Raw genomic sequence first — 19,757 nt, 5'->3', positions numbered from 1 at the left:
GGCTCATTTATGTGTTTCGACTTATCTAAATTTTCTAAATGTCACAAAAAAGTCACATCTCATCCCCGCTCCTATCTAGGCGTACTTTATACGCCTGATCTAAAACACAGCTTCCTCGGATGTCTGGCCAAATTGCTAGTTTGTAAGGTGGCAATAGATGACAATATCCAAGTCTAAGGTGCAGAAAACATACAAATCACAGATAATAATACATTTAAAAACAGGATCCTGTAAAAAAAAAAAAAAACGGATCATATTACACATTTGGCATCGAGGCATTGGAGTCATTTTCGTCTAAGATTTTTTTTTTAGCATGCAGTATTTTTTTCCGTCTATAAAAAAAAAACTGATCTCAGATGGAAACGGCTGAAAAGGATGCCAAATGTTCAACAGGATCCTTATATATAATTTTTTTTTTACAGGATTCAGTTATTTTTTTCAGTTCTTCTGACAGAGATAATGGAACAGAGATGTGAACTCTCCATTAAGACCCCGTGAACACCAGAGGATTTTTATTTTTTGCGTTTTCATTTTTCTTCCCTGTCTTTATTTTTCCGTCCATATAGCAGTGTCAGGGGTTGTTTTTTGCAGGACAAATTGTACTTTCCAATGCCGCCATTTAATATAGCATGCAACATAGTGGGAAGTGGTAAACAAAATGCAAAATGGGAATTGGAAAAATTAACTGCAATTCCACCACAGTTTTACGGGTTTTGTCCCTACAGCATTCCCTATGCGGCAAAACTGACGCGCGCCCTTCATTCTCTGGGTCAGATTGATTACAAGTAGGCTTGAGCGAATCGACCTTTGGATCACAGATCTGAAGCCGAATTGTTCAAAAACTTCATTTTTAATGCTGTTTTCATACAGGGTTAAAATGTATTCACTCCATGTAGACAAACTTCATCTTGCCCGAAGTCGTGCGAGACTTTAGCAAATTAATACTGTATTCATATCTGCGTATTTAAATTCATTTTAAAATAGGAATCCTAAGTGGGCTTTGGTACTGGCTGACACTTTAGATTCCTATTTTAAAATGTTTTTAAATACAACAATTGGAATACCGTAGTAATTCACCAAAATTCCGCACAAAGTTTGGCTCCACGGAGCCAATACATTTTAACTCTGTACGGAAACAGCATTTGAGTTTTTGAGTAAATTAATTTCAGATCTATGATCCGATGGTCGATTCCCTCAAGGCTAATTAAAAAGATACCACATTTGTATATTTTTTTGGGGTGTTTTAATAGTAGGGAAAAGAATCTAAACTTTGAACAAAAATATATTTTTTTACCTCTATTCTGACCCCCATAACTTTTTCATATTTATGTTTACCGAGCTGTGCGAGGACTCATATTTTGTAGGATGGTCTGTAGTTTTTTTTTTTAACACCATTTTGCAGTGTGTTTCACTTTTTGATCACATTTTATTAAAAAAAATTTAGGTAAGTTAAGCGATGAAGCAATGGCGACATTTTGATTTTTGTTTTCCACTAACACCATTCCCCGAATGAGATGGGTATTTTTAAATTTTAATAGTATGGGCATTTTTGGACACGGCGATGGGACCCACAGCACATTTTCTGACTGGGCCTCTCTTACTCAAGCAGCTCCCTCTTCGTATGCAACCCTGTTCAGTTTCCAATAGAGCTGGCATGGCTGTAGTTTTTGAATATGATATTGTAGCACCATTTCCTTGGCTTCCCATTTTGCAGTAAGAAACTCAGCTCAGAGGTAGACCATGTGCTGTGGATCAGCTCCATAATGCGCCATGTCTGTGTTGAAGTAATGTGGTCCAATTTAGATGCTTTCTACAGGTGCAGAGTGGACAGGTCTAATCAAGTCTTTATCAATAAGGATAAGGTGCAACTTTTGGAAACCCTCACTTAAAATAGGCCTCCTATTCCAAATTAGAGCTGTCGCCCCATAATGCCGGGATCCTGGGTGACTACATTGTGCGTCATTCTCGTTCCCCAGCCTCACATCAAGCAGGTGTCTTGTTTTTAGTGACACATTTCTGGATTACATCTACATCTGGTCTTAGGTTGGATGGTGTCCAGTACAAGACTGTTTGTTGTTATCCTCCACACATTCATAAGTTGCATTTATTCAAAGGTTTTACGGTGTGTTTTTCCCAAATTTTTGCACATTTTTGGGAAAAATGGGCAAAAATCCTTATAATCATCACAACAAAACCACAAAAGACGACGCTCCTACTATGGCACATGCACATATGCTCGCTTATAGCCATACACACACATACGGCCCAGATTCAAGAAGCACTTGCGCGGGAACAAGTGTGATTTGCGCCGCGCAAGTACTGATTTGCTCCTATGCAAATTTGCGGCTGATTCTGTAAACCAGTTAAGCCTGAAATGCGGCCATTTTCCCGCGCACGCAGCCTAGCTGTTCCTGCGCAATTTTCGTGCAATTTTGCGCGGGGTGTAAGTTGCGCCTTCATGAAATTCCCTCAGCGAATATGCAAATTAGGTACTGCCGATGATTCAGAAACATGCGCGTGTGATGCGCATCTTGCGCTGAAAGCGTGCAAGCTTTTTTCCCTGGGCAAACTTGCTCCTGTTAAAAGCAGGGACAAGTTAACAAAAGATGGCCAAATGTCATCTGAAGGAGCGCGCAACTTCAGCAGCACCTAGACAGACGATCTGAACAAGCAGAGCACCCACATTTTCGGGACCTCACATCTGTGCACCAACATGCCAGGGGCAGCTATGGTTCTTGATATTCTATTGACTGAGCCGACTCGTAGGAGGGCACGGGAGAGGATTTACAGAGGGCGCTACAACCTTTTTCAGATGACTGATACTGAGGTGTATCGCATGTTTCGCTTTAGCCCTGAAGTCATCCTTGAGTTGGTAACAATCCTGCAGGATGACATCAGCAGCCCGACCCATCGGGGACAGGCAGTGCAGCCACTGGTGAAGGTAGTGGCAACCCTTCATTTTTTGGCAACTGGCTCATTTCAGCGCACAGGTGGAGTGGTGGCGGGGATGTCCCAATCCAGCATGAGCAGGTGTGTGCACCAAGTGATCCCTGCAATACTCAGACGAATGGGCACACAATTTATCAAACCAACCACGGCTGACGTGCGGCAGAAGGCAATCAGTGATTTTTATTTATTAGCCAGATTTCCACGCACTGTGGGTGCAATAGATTGTACCCATGTGGCACTACGCCCCCCCCCCCCCCCCGGCACCTCGAGCATATCTACTGCAACAGGAAACATTGGCATTCGATAAATGTGCAGATGATTGTGGATGCACATGGCCTCATATGGCATGTCCGTGCCAAACACCCAGGGTCAAGCCATGACAGTTTTATTTACCGACACAGCCCCATCCCAACCGAGTTTGACCAGAACATGTATGGAGACAGCTGGCTGATTGGTGAGTGACATGGGTGTCAGGTATGACTGCCCCCCCCCCCCATGATGCACACATCACAAGGGGCACATGCACGACTAACATCCTCCTGTCTTTTCCCTTCCAGGTGACTCTGCCTATGCCCTGGGACCTCACATGATGACCCCATTTCGTAACCCTCAAACACCAGGAGAGGAAAGATATAACGAAGCCCATGCACGTACCCGTGCGGTGGTGGAGCGCACATTTGGCATCCTTAAATCTCGATTCAGATGTCTGGATAAATCAGGGGGGACCCTATTGTATTCACCCAACTTTGTATGCCAAATCGTAGGGGCATGTAGTATTCTCCACAATTTAGCTCAAAGAAGGGGCATGCACATTGAGCTACGCAATGACCTTACCCCCGAACCACGCAACCCCCCCCCCCCCCAAGAAACACTACCGGATCTTCGGAGGGAAGAGCAATCCGGAATGGTCTTGTGGAACGTCTCTTTGCACATTAAACACACCCTGATCTTGTCACAAGTATAATGCATGTATGTACACCACTGTAGTCCCTAGCACACACCCGACACATGCACCCCCAATTGGATTAGACCCAACAATACCCCATGGTATTAGGGAGCAGCAACGCCGCGTCAAGGCTCCAATTATGTTGCTGTCCATTCATACACCTTTCACATGGCAGAGGGTGACACCCCTTTTCCAGCAGGTGTGCCACCCCCCCCCCCCCCCCCCCCATTCACACACCAGTCACACTGTAGTATACACTCCTCACCGTGTGTAGGGACTACAAATAAATCTAAAAACTCATATCCTGAGCATATAAAAAAAAAATAATCTCATACCCTGAGCATATCGAAAAATAATAAAAAAATCATATTGTGTTGAGCAAAAAAATGTGGACATAAAATTATTTTTTTGTTTTTTTCTTTGGGCCAAGGGTGCCCCGGCTCTGGCTCCTCAATCTCCGTGGTGCGGAGGAGGCATGGGGTGGGGATGGAGGGGTGGGGGGAGGAGGGGGGGGAGGAGCATCAACCCCTACTTCCACACTCCTTGCAGGTGGTGGCTGCATGCCCTCCATGGCGTTGGCCAGGCGGGCAAGGATGGTGTTGGTCTGGGCCAACATCCGCATTTGGCGGGTGGTGGTATCCCGCTGATGCCGGCGGGTAACTCTCGCCTCCTCCTGCACTGCAGCGGTGTTGGCCTGCACAGCAGCGGTATTGGCCTCCACCGCAGCTGTCATCCTGCTTAACAAAGCTGGTGTGGTCTCCAGAGCCACCAAGCAGGTGACTATGGCCTTAGAGTTGCCACTAATTTCCCCCAGGCTCTGTGCCACATGTTTGTCCCGGTCCTCATGCAGGGTGAGGGCATGCTGCATAGAGGTGGAGGTGGATGCCATGCTGTCCGCCAGACGACGCACCTCTCCCACCATGGCCCCTATATGGCGGGTCTGCAGGGCCTGCTCCTCCAGCAGACCGTCACGGAGGCTGGAGGATATATGCCTCGTTTTGGACAGAGCCTTCCTGGGAGGAGAGGCTCGGCCACGGACAGAGGGAGAAGGGGAGGGGTCCACAAGGGAGGGGCTTGCCCTGGAGGGGCTTGCCCTGGAGGGGGATGACGTGCTGGGCGGGGGGGGTGGTGGGTTGCACAGGGATGGTGGTATCCTCCTGGAGGGAGCCAGAGTCCTCCTGGATGAGGAAAAAGGAATCCTCCTCCAATACCACTTGCTCCTCCATACTTGGCCCCGGTATGATCTCCTCCTGGACCAGCATAGCCAGAATGTCCATGGGGCCTGACTGGACCCCTGGCTCTGGTCTGGATGGGCTGGGTCGAGCCGCAGCCGAAGACGGCCCAGCTTCTTCTTCCTCATCACCACCTGTGGATGACACCAAAACGACATATTTTGCTGGTGCAACACACTTCTCATATGTTCACTTGTACCCCCTCCCATGATGCACAGCAGATATGAAAGAAAAATAACTTACCAGTCCCCAAGTTCCCAACAGTGGAGTCGTACCCTTCAAGTCCCTCCACCTGCTCCTGCACGAACGTTTGTGCAATAAGCTGCTCCTCCTGATTGAGCCGGATCATACATCGCGGACCACCTCCCGTGCCACCGGTATGCTTCCTGATAAGAGCCAGTTTTTCACGGACCCTGCGCCTCATATCATTTAATTTCTTCTGGATGTCATCCCAGGTACGCACTTCATTACCCAGGGCATTGATGTCCAGGGCAATGGCTTCATATATAGCCCTCCTTTGGGCAATGGTGGTGTTTGCCCGCTGGGCACCATATAGGACTTCCTTATGCTGCTGGAGTGCAGCAATCAGGATGTCCATCTCTGCAGCCACAAAGTTGGCCTTCCTTATTTTGGTCCCTTTGGGAGGTGCCATGTCTTGCAAAAGGGCTGAATTTCCTTGCTATGGGGGGGGGGTAGGAAAAAGCAGGATGAAATTCAGCAAAGAACCTGCGCAAGTCTGCTCCTATTTATTTGCTCAGTGCAAGCAGCTGAGCAGGATTTGCCCTGAAATTATGCTAGCAAACCTCTGCTGAGCCGAAAATTCCTCATTTACATAGGGGCACACCCACTTTGACTTGCACGGCCTTGCGCCCTCAGCTTTGCCTTAAACAGGAGCAAATTAAATGAACAAACGATTCCTGAATCAGGTGGCAATTTGGCAAAATTGCTCCAGCGCAGAGAAATTCAGCTGAGCGGCTCAGGTGTAAGTAATGGGCAAATCTACCTGAATCTGGGCCATACATGTATGAACATGTACATAAAATTAGAACTTTTTTTATATATAGAATTACAATTATTACATTATATAAATCTAGGGATGAGCGAACGTGAACTAGGGATTAGAGTGACCAGATCCCAACCAGGACTTTCTCACTGAAGTCTGGGTTCAGTGTTCGGGTGATTTTATTATTTTCCGTTATAACATGGTTATATCGGAAAATAATAGCATTCTCACCTCATCCACTTGATTGCGTTGCAGCAGCTTCTTCTAACTTCATTCAGCAGGACCTGCCAAAAGCCCTGCGATGTGCGCGATGATGCCACCATGTTGGAGAGAGCGGTGACTTTGGCAGGTCCTGCTGAATGAAGATAGGAGAGACCGCTGCAGCGCAATCAAGTTAATGAGGTTTGTTTAGGTTTTTTTAACCCCTAAATGGCATTTTTTTTTTGCATTCTGTCTTAAAAATGCTATTATTTTCTGATATAAACATGTTATAACGGAAAATAATAAAGTGACTTCAATGGGGTTCAGGGTCAAGTTTGGGTCCTGAACCAAGCGAACCCGAACTTCCACGGGTTCGCTCATCCTTATATACAACTTCTGGGCATTTGCCTTTTCTGAGACATTTCTCATACTTGGATTTCTTTCATGATTGTGATTTTTTTTTTACAGTCTGTACCACTTGTGAGCCCGTTTCTCGTTGGCCCCAGTGATGGCACCATGGTTATGATCAACGGCACTGTCCTACCTTCAGCAACCAAGTTTGTAATTCTTTAATATATCGCATTGTTGATGCATTTTCTAATAAAAACAGATTTGCAGTTTTACAGGCCGCAGGTCCACACATGGATTTGGTCTCTTTCTATGGAATTAATCAACTTGTGTCCACCCACAGCAGTCTCCATTCCTCTTCTTCTTTGATTCTCTTTTTCCCATTCAAATGGGGATTGTGTGGTTTTCCCATAGATTTCAGCATGGCATACACTTAGAAGAAATAGTTTGCAAGAACAGGCTAGCTAGGAACAATTCTTCAAGGGTCTTCTTAGCATGGGCAATAACAAGGGTCAGTACAGTATATGGTATCAGCATTCAGAAGGCAATACCAGCAGCATCTTCAAAACAGAGAAGAAGAACAAAGCTTTCCCCGATCGCCTTTCTTCTCTTATCATCTTCTTATCATGATGTTTCATCTTTCTAATCTGAAGACAATTGCATTCATCATGATGGCTGATACGTATGTTGTTTTCCTTGTAGCTTTATCATAGACTTCCAATGTGATGATAAGACAAATCAGGATGTCGCCTTCCATTTCAATCCACGTTTTAATAAAGGAAATGTTGTCTGCAACACCAAGAAAAATAAAATCTGGGGGAGTGAAGAGCATAAGTCGGAGGTTCCATTTTCATTGGGACAACCTTTCGAAATCCGGACCCAGGTCACAAACCAAAACTACAAAGTAGGTCTACAAAAAGAAAGCAGAATTTATTTTATTTTTTATGTTATATAATATGTTTCCTAATGCTTGTTCTACACAAGTTTACATTATTTGCTAAGATGACATCTTATAACTAGAGATGAGTGAATTTCTCAAAAATTTGATTTGACCGGTTCGCCAAATTTTTCGAAAAGATTTGCTTCGATCCGAATTTATTTGTGGCAAATTGGGTTAAAAACTGCTATTTCCCGTATGCAGAGAGCCTGTATAGCGGTGTAGAACGCTGTGCCTTGCAGTAACACGCATAGGGAGTCTGCTATGGTAGTTAAATAATACTGTGAGTCCGTATGACATGCAGATGACAGGTGTCGCTCTTAGAATCACTGCACACTTCACTTATTTGGGCAGTAACTGGGCCAACTCTGACCAAATGACTCAAGTATGAACTCAACCTTACAGGTCGATGTTAGCCAGTGGCGTAGCGTGGGCTGCCAGCACCCGGGGCAAGCAAGTATTGCGCCCTCCCCCAACCTGTGGACACCCCCCTTTTTTTTCAAATAATGTAGTAGATATCACCTGCAGTCCTATGTAACACCACAGATAACACAGTGATAAATCTCTGTGTGCAGATAATGTAGTAGATGGGTGCGAGCCCCCAGAATTCAGAACACGCACAGTGTGACGTGAAGTCTGGGGCCGGGCTGCTACAGTGTGGTCCAAATTCTATATCCACCCTGCCGACACTACAGAACATACAGGGTAATACAGCGCACCATACCTCTTACATCCAGTGATGTCTCATTTGATGTAGACGTTCTCTTTCCTCATCTTCTCCTTTCAGACCAGACCACAATTTTTCAGTCATTTCTCGTCTCTGCAGTTTGACAAAGAAAATCTTAGTTTACTACTTTTCTATCATCCTCCCATATTCTGGACAAATTATCCTACCATCCCAAATACTCTGCCTGCCGTGCTCCCCAATACTATACTGGAGAAACAGATAAACCCCCTGATTATAGTAGTATCATGCAGATAGTGCCATTTAATAATTATTGGCACACAGTACCCTAAAATAACTGCGCCCAGCTAATAGTGCCCCTGACACTAATAGTGTAAACATAATGTCCCCCAAAACTAATTGTGGTTAGCTGATACTGTGACAGGGTGCTCCCACAGTAATAGTGCTCCCAAAAGTCCCACAAATAGCAATAATTCTCTGCTAGAGCACACATGGTAGTAATAGTGCTCCTACAGTGCCCCCAACATGTCCCCACTGTGCCCCAGAAGTAATAGTGCCCCCATAGTGCCCATACTAGTAATCATGTTCCCCCTAGACCCCCAGTAGTAATAAAGCCATTCATAATGCCCCCCAGTAGTAATAATTCTCCTTATAATGTGCAAAACAACCCCCTTTTAAAGCCCCCAGTTGAGCTAATGTCCCAACAGTGCCCACATAATGTGCCAGTATAAAATACTATCATAGTGCTCCTCTCCCCCCTTACTCCTAGTGCCCCCCATAATGTACCAGTATAAAATGCCCCATATATAGTGCCCCAGTAGATGCCCTCAGTTTCCCCCATAATTTGCAAGCATAAAATACCCCTTCTTAGTGCCCCCGTAGATGACCCCATAGTACTCCTCTCTCCCCTTCCCCATTGTACCCACCATAATGTGCCCAAGTATAAAATACCCCTATACAGAGCCTCCCATATAAAATATCCCTTCTTTGTGGCATCAGTAGATGCCCCCAATAATGTGCCAGTAAGAAGTCCCCCCATAGAGCCACCCAATAATGTGCCAGTAAGAAGTGCCCCCATAGATGCCCCCACAGTGCCCCCTAATCATGTGCCAGTGAGAAGTGCCTCCCATAGATGGCCCCCAATCATGTGCCAGTAATAAGTGCCCCCCATAGATGGCCCCCCAATCATGTGCCAGTAGCCAGTATTGTACCATATAAAAAAATAAACACTTATACTTACCTCCATGGCAATGATGCGATGCAGGACCTCTTGCGGACTGTGTCCCGCGCTGTACAGCTCAGGCTCATGACATCATGGCGACGCCTGCACCGGCCTCTGATAGGCTGCAGGCACTAGGCCTACGGCCTATCAGAGGAAAGGGGAAGTGAGACGCCTCTCCCTCCCCTGTCCCGCAGCACATCCATCCTGAGGACAGAGATACAGATGACTATGGGGATGAGCACTTCCACAATGGATGAGCGCTTCTCACTTTGCCTATTTGACGGTGTGGCCCTGCTGGAGGCCCCTAAAATTTGGCGCCCGGGGCAATGCCCCCCCCCTCCCCGGCCCACCCCATACTATGCAACTGATGTTAGCGTCAAGAAGAAGCGCACTCCTTTTACACCGTCGTCAGCTGATTCCACATAGATGTCTACATTGATCTGTTCAATTAAACGCTTATACAAGTAGAGCCCCCGACAGAGTGGAGAGGGGGTCAGCAGTAAGTTTGTGTTGATGTCACTGATTATTTTTCCCTTGCATCAGAACAATAACCCACAAAAAACTGATCCTGTCTATGGAGCATCCGCCTTCACTCAGTCAGCATTTGCTCAGTAATCCATCAGTATTGCTAATGTAAAAAATATAAAAAATGGAGTGGATCTAAAACAGAGATGACACGTAAATGGAAGATTTGCATGTCTTCTGTTTTTTGTACCCACTCCTGCTTTTGGCTACCAAATCACAAGCCAATTCTGATGGAACCATACAGCCCTTACAGCTGCTACACAGACAGGATCCATTGTGCATCAAATTTTTACTTCGTTCTGACAGATCAGAAAAAAGGTCAAATAAATGATGATGTCAGCCAGGACAAAAGCCAAAATAGTGGCCCAGTCATGAAGTGGGGAGGGTGGGAACAGCATAAGATGTCCATAGAGTGGACCTATGACATAGTGGTGAGGTTGAAGTAGCATGAGACTACAGAGTGGCTTCCACCTCAGACAGGGTCTGGAAGTGGAAGCAGTATGAGGAGGCCACCGAGTGGCTCAATGACAAAGTCTGGAGTTGGCAGCAGTATAAGGAGGCCACCGAGTGACACAATGATAGAGTCTGGATTTGGCGTCAGCAGCATCAGGAGAAGGCCACCGAGTGGCACAATGAGAGAGTCTGGAGTTGGCATATCAGGAGAAGCCCACCGAGTGGCACAATAACAGAGTCTGGAGGTGGTTGCAGCAGCAGCAGTATCAGGACTAGGCCACCGAGTGGCACAATGACAGAGACAGGAGTTGGCAGCATCAGGAGAAGGCCACTGAGTGGCACAATGACAGAGTCTGGAGTTGGCACATCAGGAGAAGCCCACCGAGTGGCACAATAACAGAGTCTGGAGGTGGTTGCAGCAGCAACATGACTAGGCCACTGAGTGGCACAATGACAGAGTCTAGGAGTTGGCAGCAGTATGAGAAGGCCACCGAGTGGAACAATGACAGAGTCTGAAGTTGGCGGCAGCAGCATCAGGAGAAGGCCACCGAGTGGCAGAATGACAGAGTCTAGATTTGGCAGCAGTATGCGGAGGCCACCGAGTGGTACTATGACAGAGTCTGGAGGTGGCAGCAGCATCAGGATATGACCACCAAGTGGCACAATGACAGAGTCTGGAGGTAGTGACAGCAGCATAAGGAGGATACCACAGAGTGGCAAGGTGACATAGTGTGGATATGGCAGCAGCAGCAACAGCAGTATCAGGATACCACAGAGTGGCAAGGTGACATAATGTGGATATGGCAGCAGCAGCAGGATCAGTATACCACAGAGTGGCAAGGTAACATAGTGTGGATATGGCAGCAGCAGGTTCAGGATATCACAGAGTGGCAAGGTGACATAGTGTGGATATGGCAGCAGCAGCATCAGGAGACCACAGAGTGTAAAGGTAAGAGAGTGGGTGCAAATACCAGTACCCGCTGACGAAGGTGGGTGAAATAAGGGGCACTTGGCATCAGATGTCTGGCATCAGGCGGGTGGCAGCATCAGAGTAGTAGCTAAGGCAGATAGCTGGAAGAAACCGTTTTTTTTTTTTCAAGGTTTGGGTGAGGCGGCATGGATGATCTAATCAGATGCATCAGGCATTGGTGGGTGGAAATACTGGCTGATGCACACCTGATTCATCTTGACAAAGTTCAGTCTCTCCACATTTTGGGTGGACAGGCGAGTTCTCCTTGGGGTAACTATGGCACCCGCCGCACTTAACACCTGTTCTGATGCCACACTACTGGCTGGGAAGGCCAGCTTTTCCAGGGCAAACTCAGATAGTTGCGCCCAAAAATCCAGTTTGGCTGCCCAGTAGTCCACCGGATCTTCAATGTTGGTTGGCAGTGTGCTGTCCAAGTATGCCATCACCTGTTGGTTCAGGTCCTGCTCCAGGTCTAGCTGCCTCTGCTGGTGAGTAGTTTCTCTGCGGGTGAAGAAAACTACTCATCAGCGACTGTAGACTCTGGCTGCTGCTAATAGAGCTGGTACTGCTTCTGCCACCCCACCCCTCCCCAGCAGCCATGGCAGTGGAACGTGAGCACAGAGGGACCCCCCCTAGTCAGACCTGCGAGAGGATGGATGCTGGCGCAGATAGGCAGCAGCCAACTGACTACATAGGATGTCTTTGTAGTTTATCAGTTTGTCCTCCCTATCACTGGGTGTAAAAAAGGCCCCCATTTTGGACAAATAGCGAGGGTCCAACAAGGTGGAGAGCCAGAAGTCATCCCTCTGCTGAATGGTGACAATTCGGCTGTCACTGCGCAAGCAAGTGAGCATGCATCGGACCATTTGTGCAAGTTACTCAGAGGAACTTCCTGCCTCCATCTCCACTGCATACTGCCACGGTTTGTCTGGGTCCTCTGTCTCGTCTTCCTTCATCGCCCTGTAGCTCCTCTGGCTGCTGCTGCAGAAAAACACCAATTTTGCTACACATTGCATGTGCTCCAATGTCCACCTCTTCCAGTTCATCCCCCACAGGGCTCTTGTGGCCGTGAGATCTAGGCACCACGTCTCCACTCCAGTGCTCTAAATTGCCATTGTTACCACCATCTGTTCCAGAACATGAAGCAGTGGAATGATGTTGTTCATCCCATAGTCCTGGCGACTGACAAATAACGTGGCCTCCTCAAAGGGCCTGAGCAAACGGCAGGTGTCACGCATAAGCTGCCGATGGCTGACATCAAAGTTTCACATGGGAGTACTCCTATCAGCTTGCATCATCAATAAATCATTGATGACTATTCTCTGTTCGTATAGTAGGTCCAACTTTTGGAGGGTGGAATTCCAACGGGTGGAAACGTTGAATATCAGCCTATGTTGGGGGATGCCGTTCTGCCGCTGCAGCTCAAGAAGGGTGTGTTTTGCGATGTACGAGTGGCTGAAATGCTCTATAGTGTAGTGGTTAAAGTTCTTGGCTATAATGTAGAAGGATGTAAGTTCAAATTCCGGCAGAAACTTTTCCAAAAATTTTCCATGCAAATGTTTTTTCAGCTGAAAAACAAGGCAGATTCTGCTCATTTGCATGTCTTTTTTTGTGAACCAGACATCCTCTTCTCTTCTGAGCAGGGGGTGCCTGGGTTTCTCCCATTGACTCGTGTGCTTGGTAGAGCACTCGAGCATACCGATGTGTTCGGCCATAGCTCACAAGCACTTTGGTGCTCGATCAACACTAATGAACATCTAGTTATGTCAAACACCTCCAGCCATGTATATAGGGAGATGAAGAACTAGTCATGCCAAACACCTGCAGCCATGTATATGGGGAGATGAAGAACTAGTTATGTCAAACACCTCCAGACACCTTCTCCTGATGGCCAGCTGGAATTGTAGAAATAGCAATGATTTTTGTGTCTCCAAATTCTACCTCTTCCTCCACCTGAACTAATTCTCTCTTCCAGGTTTCAGTGGATAGAAGTGCATTTTTGGAATATAATCACAGAATTCCTGTGGAGCTAGTCACCTACTTTAGGTGTATATGGAGGTGTTACTGTGAAAACTGTGGAGATACAAGCACGAGGGGTAAGTGAGATTGTACCGCTTAAAGAAAATAAATATGGGGCATATTTATTAAGACCGGTGTTTTAGACGTCATAGCTGGCGGAGGATCTGCCGAAATTATGAAGAGGTGCAGACCTCTCCATACCTTTGGTGGATACAACGCTAGTTCTAAATGTAAGACAACTTCCTTGCTGCCTTACATTTAGACTTTTTCTACGCATAAACCAGTTCACCTTCCCGCCAACGCCACGCCCACTTTTTTAGACCTCGTGTGAGTGGGGAGAAGTAACAGATAGTGGCGCAACTGCTGCACCACCATCTGTCCCTAAAATACTCCTACTTTAGGAGTATTTCAGATTAGGAAATTAGTAAATTACCTCCACAGTTTATGTTGCATTACAATATTTATTTAAAAAAAAGGTTAAAATTGTTTGTAGTGGACCTAACTTGGGCTACCTCCATATGGGGTGTACACGCTGCAGGTTTTCTTTCCCGGAATTGCAAGTACAAAATCTGCAGCGTATTACAGTAGCGGCAAAATGGATGAGATTCTGTAAAATCTGATCTACAAAGTGTAGAAAAAATGGGAATCGACTTGATCAGAAGATTTTTAATCCCGATTTTAACGTTCACAGATGGTTTGATTAGCACATTGAGACTGTAGGCGCAGAATCTGCATCAAAATTTCATGCATTTTCCATTTTTTACTTAATTTTCTGGATTTTTATGTCTGTTTTAGACCTCCTATTGATTTCAATGAGAACTTCCATCTGGAATCTGATTCTATACCAAGAATGAACTTTTTTTTTTGGGAGCAAATTTCATACAGAACATGTTCTAAGTATTAGATACTGATATAAAGTGTGGTTTCAGTACATTATTCATAATTAACTGTTTATGTTCCTTTTCCAGGCTGCATTCCCCTAAAACCCTTCAAAACTGCTGACAGTGCTGTATAGGTGATGGAGGAGCAGTTTGATGGCCATGCAGGGTTTACGACCAAGGAATCCACCTTTAATTCCCCTTTGCACTATGATCACAAGTGTCCTGGAGGCGGTCCCTTCTTGTTCAGTGTCCTGGACTCTCTGCACCGAAGTCTTCCCCAACTGCACCCCCTCTGCTCTGAGTGACGGCTTTATTGACTTCCTGATTGGCTGCTAGGGCTCCATGTTGCTATGCTGATACAAAAGATAAATAAATAAAAATTAATCAATTAATGCTACGAAATCAGAAAAATGTGTGGTCGTAAATTTCAAAAATACGCAATATTCAAAACCTTATCGATATTATTTCTGATGCTGAAAAAAGAAGGTATCTACACACCCATGCATAAGTGTACTTACTAGTGTTGAGAAAATCAAAGTCGATGAAGTGGAATTTAATCCGAAATTCTGAAAAAAAATCTATTTGTCACAAAGCCAAATTTCCCCGTGCTTCGTGGTAACTAATTAGATTTTTTCTAAAATGGCTGCTACACGTATTAAAAAGAGGAAGTAAGAAGCCCGGGAACGAGGCAAAACCCACAATGCCAGGCAGACAGCCAATCAGCAGCTAGCCAGCCCCTGTGATGCCACAGCCCTATAAAAAGCTTCCTCCTGCCCGGTCTCCGCCATTTTCCAGTGAACTTTGTGTAAGGAGAGATATTACAGGCACTAGGGACAGAGTTTAGAAAATACTTTATTCACAAAATATTACTATTGAGCAGTTCAGGGAAAGATTATTGATAGTGTAGGGATCTAATAGGGAGGCATCATCCACACTGTAGGGAAAGAGCAGGGGCAGTAGAACTGTGTACAGCCTGGGTAATAGGAGCGATTCATTACATCTTACTGCACTCATTGGAATTCTAATACTACTGATTTTAGGTTTTTTGTATTCTTTTATACATAAGTAATTCCATTAATCCTTGATTCTGTTATTAGGGTTAAATTGCAGTCTGATACTAATGATTAGAGATGATCGAATCCCACGAAGGATAAATTCGATTCGCCTAGAAGCCGAATTTCCTCGTGCTTCATGTCAGCGAATAAATTTAATGTGAAATCGTATAAAAAAACTAAAAAATTCAAACTTACCTTACTCATTTGCTCGCGACTTGCCGCCAGCCTCCATCTTGCTTGAAGATCTCTGGCAAAATCCCTTGCAGCGCGAGATTACGTTACCACGCCAGCCGGCGTGATGACGTAACCTCACGCAGCACAGAATTTCAGCCGAGATCTTCAAGCAAGATGGCGCTGGCCGCCCAACGCAAGCAAATGGAGGCGGTAAGTTTGATAAAAAAAAATGTTATTGTTAATTTTACGCTCAGGTGCCGCGATCATGTATGAATGGGGCATCTGAGGGGTACAACGACGGAGGAGGCGCTATCGCAGCTCCCTGTCATTGCACCCGCTACTTACAAAAAAATGTGCCTCGTGACTAAGTAATTTGATTCTAGTAATTGAATCAGCCGAATCGAACTTTTAAGAAATTCGCTCATCTCTACTAATGATTTTGGGGAGTTCATGTTCTTTTATACATAAGTAAATCTGTTAATCCTTGATTGTCTAATTGGGGTGTGAAAGAAATTAAGTGGTTAATAAACACAAATTGTGCTAATTGTACTTAATTGTCAAGCATTCTCCATTTTTTTGTTTTATGCTTAAATGTCTTGGATTTTTTATAACATCCATGAAGAACATGAATTTTAGGTTGAATTAGGAAATATAGTCTGATACGGCAAATAGGGAACTACTAAGACGCTGAGACATTATGAAATATAGTGTGTGGAAGGGGCACCAGAGGGTAATCTTTAGATGTCGTTTTCCATACCATTATGCTTTTGATTGGTTGCTTGATAAATACTTGAGATTGGACATATTAAAATTGATGGCTAAAAGGTAGGGTGGTTAAATCCCAAATGTACAACTAATAAAATTGACACTACGGACGCTGCCCGGCAGAGAATCCTTTAACCAGTAAAGTGTCTGGGTCTTTGATTCTTAGGTTGACCGCATCCCCTGCACATGGGGAAAACATATTAATCAATTGTAGTCCCCTAATTTGGGACTTGTCCTAAATTACATCAATAATTTTTGGTACCTCGTAAGGGATCCCATCAGATGTCCAAGGGGACGATCGTGGAAGAGCTTTGGTCATTACGGCAACTGGGAATGGCACCTTTAAATACACAGGTAAGATATTTTGCTCTTACTGTGCCTTCCCGCTTGTCATGACCATTGTTCAGGTATTGTTTTTTTGTTGAATCTGGGTATTAACCCCGTAGTGACCACCCATACGTGGTCCCCTTTTTTACAGTGGCCCAGTCTAAGAGCTGCATGGGTCCCCCTTGCTCTAACAGCCCGGACCGGCAGGAGTGCCGATCCGGGCTGCTTAACACTTTACATGCCGCGGGCGCCCGCCGCATGTAAAGTGCTGACAGAGGCAGCGGACTCCCTCTGTCTCCCATCGGCACCCTGCAAATGCGATCGCGGGGTGCCGATGTGTGTGAAGGCTGCCTGGTGTCTGATGTAGGCCCCAGACCAGCCTTCATTAAAGGGGTATTATCATCTTAATGATCACTGTTAAATCTGTTAATGATTTAACAGTGATCATTTTACGAAATATATTTTATTAACAAATCCCCACCCCAATAAACCTATACTTACCTGACTGTTGTCTTCCGTCTCCCCTGGTTACGGCCACCGCTCTTCTCAGGAATCGCGGTGACCGCGCGTGCGCAGACGTCTTCTTTTCTTCTCCCGGCCGGCCGTGCGCTGTACTGAGCGCGCACGCCGAGTCTGCGCATGCGCCCTGGTGACTTCTTCCTGGCAAGTATACTATACTGGCCAGGAAGAAGTCACCAGGGCGCATGCGCGGACTCGGCGTGCGCGTTCAGTACAGCGCGCGGCCCGGCCTGGAGAAGACATCAATGAAGATGGAGCCCGCCCCCTGCCGAGTGCCGAAACCAGGAAGTGGACGGCGCGCCGGGAGCAGGTAAGTATCAAATAGCCCCTTTAATTTCCAGCAGGCTGCGCCTCTCTGGCACAGCCTGCTGGTCAATGTTAGAATAGCATTGCCATTAAAATGCAATGTACAATAGGGATAATGCATTGCATTTTTAAAGCAATCAAAAAGCTGTCTGTTATATTCCCCTTGTGGGACTACTATGTGGTAAAAAAGTTTAAAAAAACCTAATTTATTCAATAAAAAAAATCCCATAAAAAAAGTGCATTTTTTTTCCATTGAAGATAAGCTTTTCAATGAAAAAAATTGCTAAAACAATCTTCCCCATATGTTTGGTATTGCTGCATCTGTAATGACCCGGACTACATAAATATAATGTAAGTTATCCCTTATGGTGAACGCTGTAAAGAAAAAATAGAAATTAATTCTTAGTTGCCATTGAAAAAAAGTTATAACAAGCGATCAAAAAGGGCCATTTACTCCAAAATGATACCAATGAAAAATACAAGTTGCCCCACAAAGCTAAGGCCTCTTTCACAATTGCGTTGTCTGGATCCATCGTGTACTCCATTTGCCGGAAATACACGCCGGATCCGTAACACCGCAAGTGAACTGAAAGCATTTGAAGACTGATCCGTCTTCAAAATGCGTTCAGTGTTACTATGGCAGCCAGGACGCTATTAAAGTCCTGGTTGCCATAGTTACAGTCCGTGCGGCTACCGGGGCGCTCCAGAATGACGTCAGAGCGCCCCATGCGCATGGATGACGTGCCATGCGATCACATGATCCATACGCTTGTGGCGCCCTGACGTCACTCTGAAGCGCCCCGGGAGCCGCACGGATGGTAAGTATACCGCTCCCCCGCTCCCCACTACACTTTACCATGGCTGCCAGGACTTTAGCGTCCTGGCAGCCATGGTAACCATTCAGAAAAAGCTAAACGTCGGATCCGGTAATGCGCCGAAACAACGTTTAGCTTAAGGCCGGATCCGGATCAATGCCTTTCAATGGGCATTAATTCCGGATCCGGCCTTGCAGCAAGTGTTCCGGATTTTTGGCTGGAGCAAAAAGCGCAGCATGCTGCGGTATTTTCTCCGGCCAAAAAACATTCCGGTCCTGAACTGAAGACATCCTGATGCATCCTGAACGGATTTCTCTCCATTCAGAATGCATTAGGATAAAACTGATCAGGATTCTTCCGGCATAGAGCCCCGACGACGGAACTCTATGCCGGAAGAAAAGAACAACGCAAGTGTGAAAGAGCCCTAAAGCCCTCACACAACTCCATAGAAAGAAAAATTTAAAAAGTTATGGATCTTCGGAAGCGGCAATGCAAAAACATTTTTTTCTTTTAAAAAAAAGGAGATTTATTGCAAAAAACTTTGTAAAAAGGAAAAAAAACTGTAATGTATATGGTATCACTGTAATTGTACTGACCAAGAGAATAAAGATATTATGTTATTTATACTGAAAAATGAACGCCATAAAATTTATAACGTAATAAAGAAGTGGCAGTATTGCTGTTTTTCCCATCTCCCTCCCAGAAAGAGTTAATAAAAGTTAATAAGAAAGTTATGTGTACCCCAAAATGGCGCCGTTAAAAACTACAACTTGTCCCGCAAAAGGAAGAAAAATGCTTGGTCAGTAAGGGCCAAAACAGGCTGGTCACTGAGGGGTTAAAAGAACACCCTGTGGAGCAACGTATGAATGGGTCGTCTGAAGCCTAGGCCCCTTGCAGACGAGCGTGTGTGGATTAGGTCAAGAAGCGTTGCAAATGCGTTCAGTGAAAAACGTATGATTTTGCAAACAAAGTCATTCAGTTTTTTCTGCGGTCGCGTTCAGTTGTTCAGTTTTTATCGCGCGGGTGCAATGCAGCCTGATACTACCGAATTTGGGGGGTTCACATCCTTTTATACATACGTAAATCCGTTAATCCTTAATTATGTAATTAGGGTGATATTGGGGCCTGATACTACGGATTTTTTTTTTGGGGGGGGTTTCGCATACTTTTATACATAAGTAAATCCAATCATCCTTGATTCTGGGGTGGAATTGCGGCCTGACACTACTGCTACTTTACACTTACAGTTTTTGGGTCCATTCACACGTCCGTTTTTTCTTTTCTGATCTGTTCCAGATCAGGACCCATTCATTTTCAATGGGTCCTGGAAAAAATCGGACAGCACAATGTGTGCTGTCCGTTTCCGTTGTTCCGTTCCGCATGTCCGTTTAAATATAAAACATGTCCTATTATGTTCCTGAAAAA

At 45.4% G+C, this 19,757-nt stretch overlaps 2 protein-coding genes across 2 annotated transcripts in view; both read left to right on the top strand.

Annotated features, from left to right (window-relative positions):
• Positions 1-6,847, top strand: part of LOC122942239 (galectin-9-like) — a gene marked incomplete at its 3' end in the record, with an annotated part of 42,187 nt that extends 35,340 nt beyond the window's left edge. The window contains exon 10 of the mRNA XM_044299742.1: positions 6,800-6,847. Coding sequence (XP_044155677.1) covers positions 6,800-6,847 — 48 coding nt within the window. The remainder of the gene's footprint in view (positions 1-6,799) is intronic.
• Positions 6,840-14,695, top strand: LOC122942472 (galectin-3-like). The gene is made up of 4 exons (XM_044300114.1): positions 6,840-6,888; positions 7,382-7,583; positions 13,447-13,567; positions 14,459-14,695. Exons 1-4 carry the CDS (start codon positions 6,848-6,850, stop codon positions 14,503-14,505), a joined length of 411 nt encoding a protein of 136 aa, XP_044156049.1. The 5' UTR covers positions 6,840-6,847; the 3' UTR covers positions 14,506-14,695.
• The last annotated feature ends 5,062 nt before the right edge of the window (positions 14,696-19,757 follow it).

Source organism: Bufo gargarizans, chromosome 6, assembly GCF_014858855.1.
Source record: "Bufo gargarizans isolate SCDJY-AF-19 chromosome 6, ASM1485885v1, whole genome shotgun sequence".
Classification (NCBI taxonomy): Eukaryota; Metazoa; Chordata; class Amphibia; order Anura; family Bufonidae; genus Bufo; species Bufo gargarizans.
This window is presented reverse-complemented; position numbering and strand designations above follow the sequence as displayed.

What these genes read in the sequence shown, in the direction of transcription:
- LOC122942472 (XM_044300114.1), top strand. Translation starts at nt 6,848, where the DNA reads ATGGTTATGATCAACGGCACTGTCCTACCTTCAGCAACCAA. An exon ending in GTCCTACCTTCAGCAACCAA is followed by an intron (nt 6,889 to 7,381) that starts GTTTGTAATTCT and finishes TTTTCCTTGTAG; the next exon opens with CTTTATCATAGACTTCCAAT. An exon ending in TGGAGATACAAGCACGAGGG is followed by an intron (nt 13,568 to 14,458) that starts GTAAGTGAGATT and finishes TTCCTTTTCCAG; the next exon opens with GCTGCATTCCCCTAAAACCC.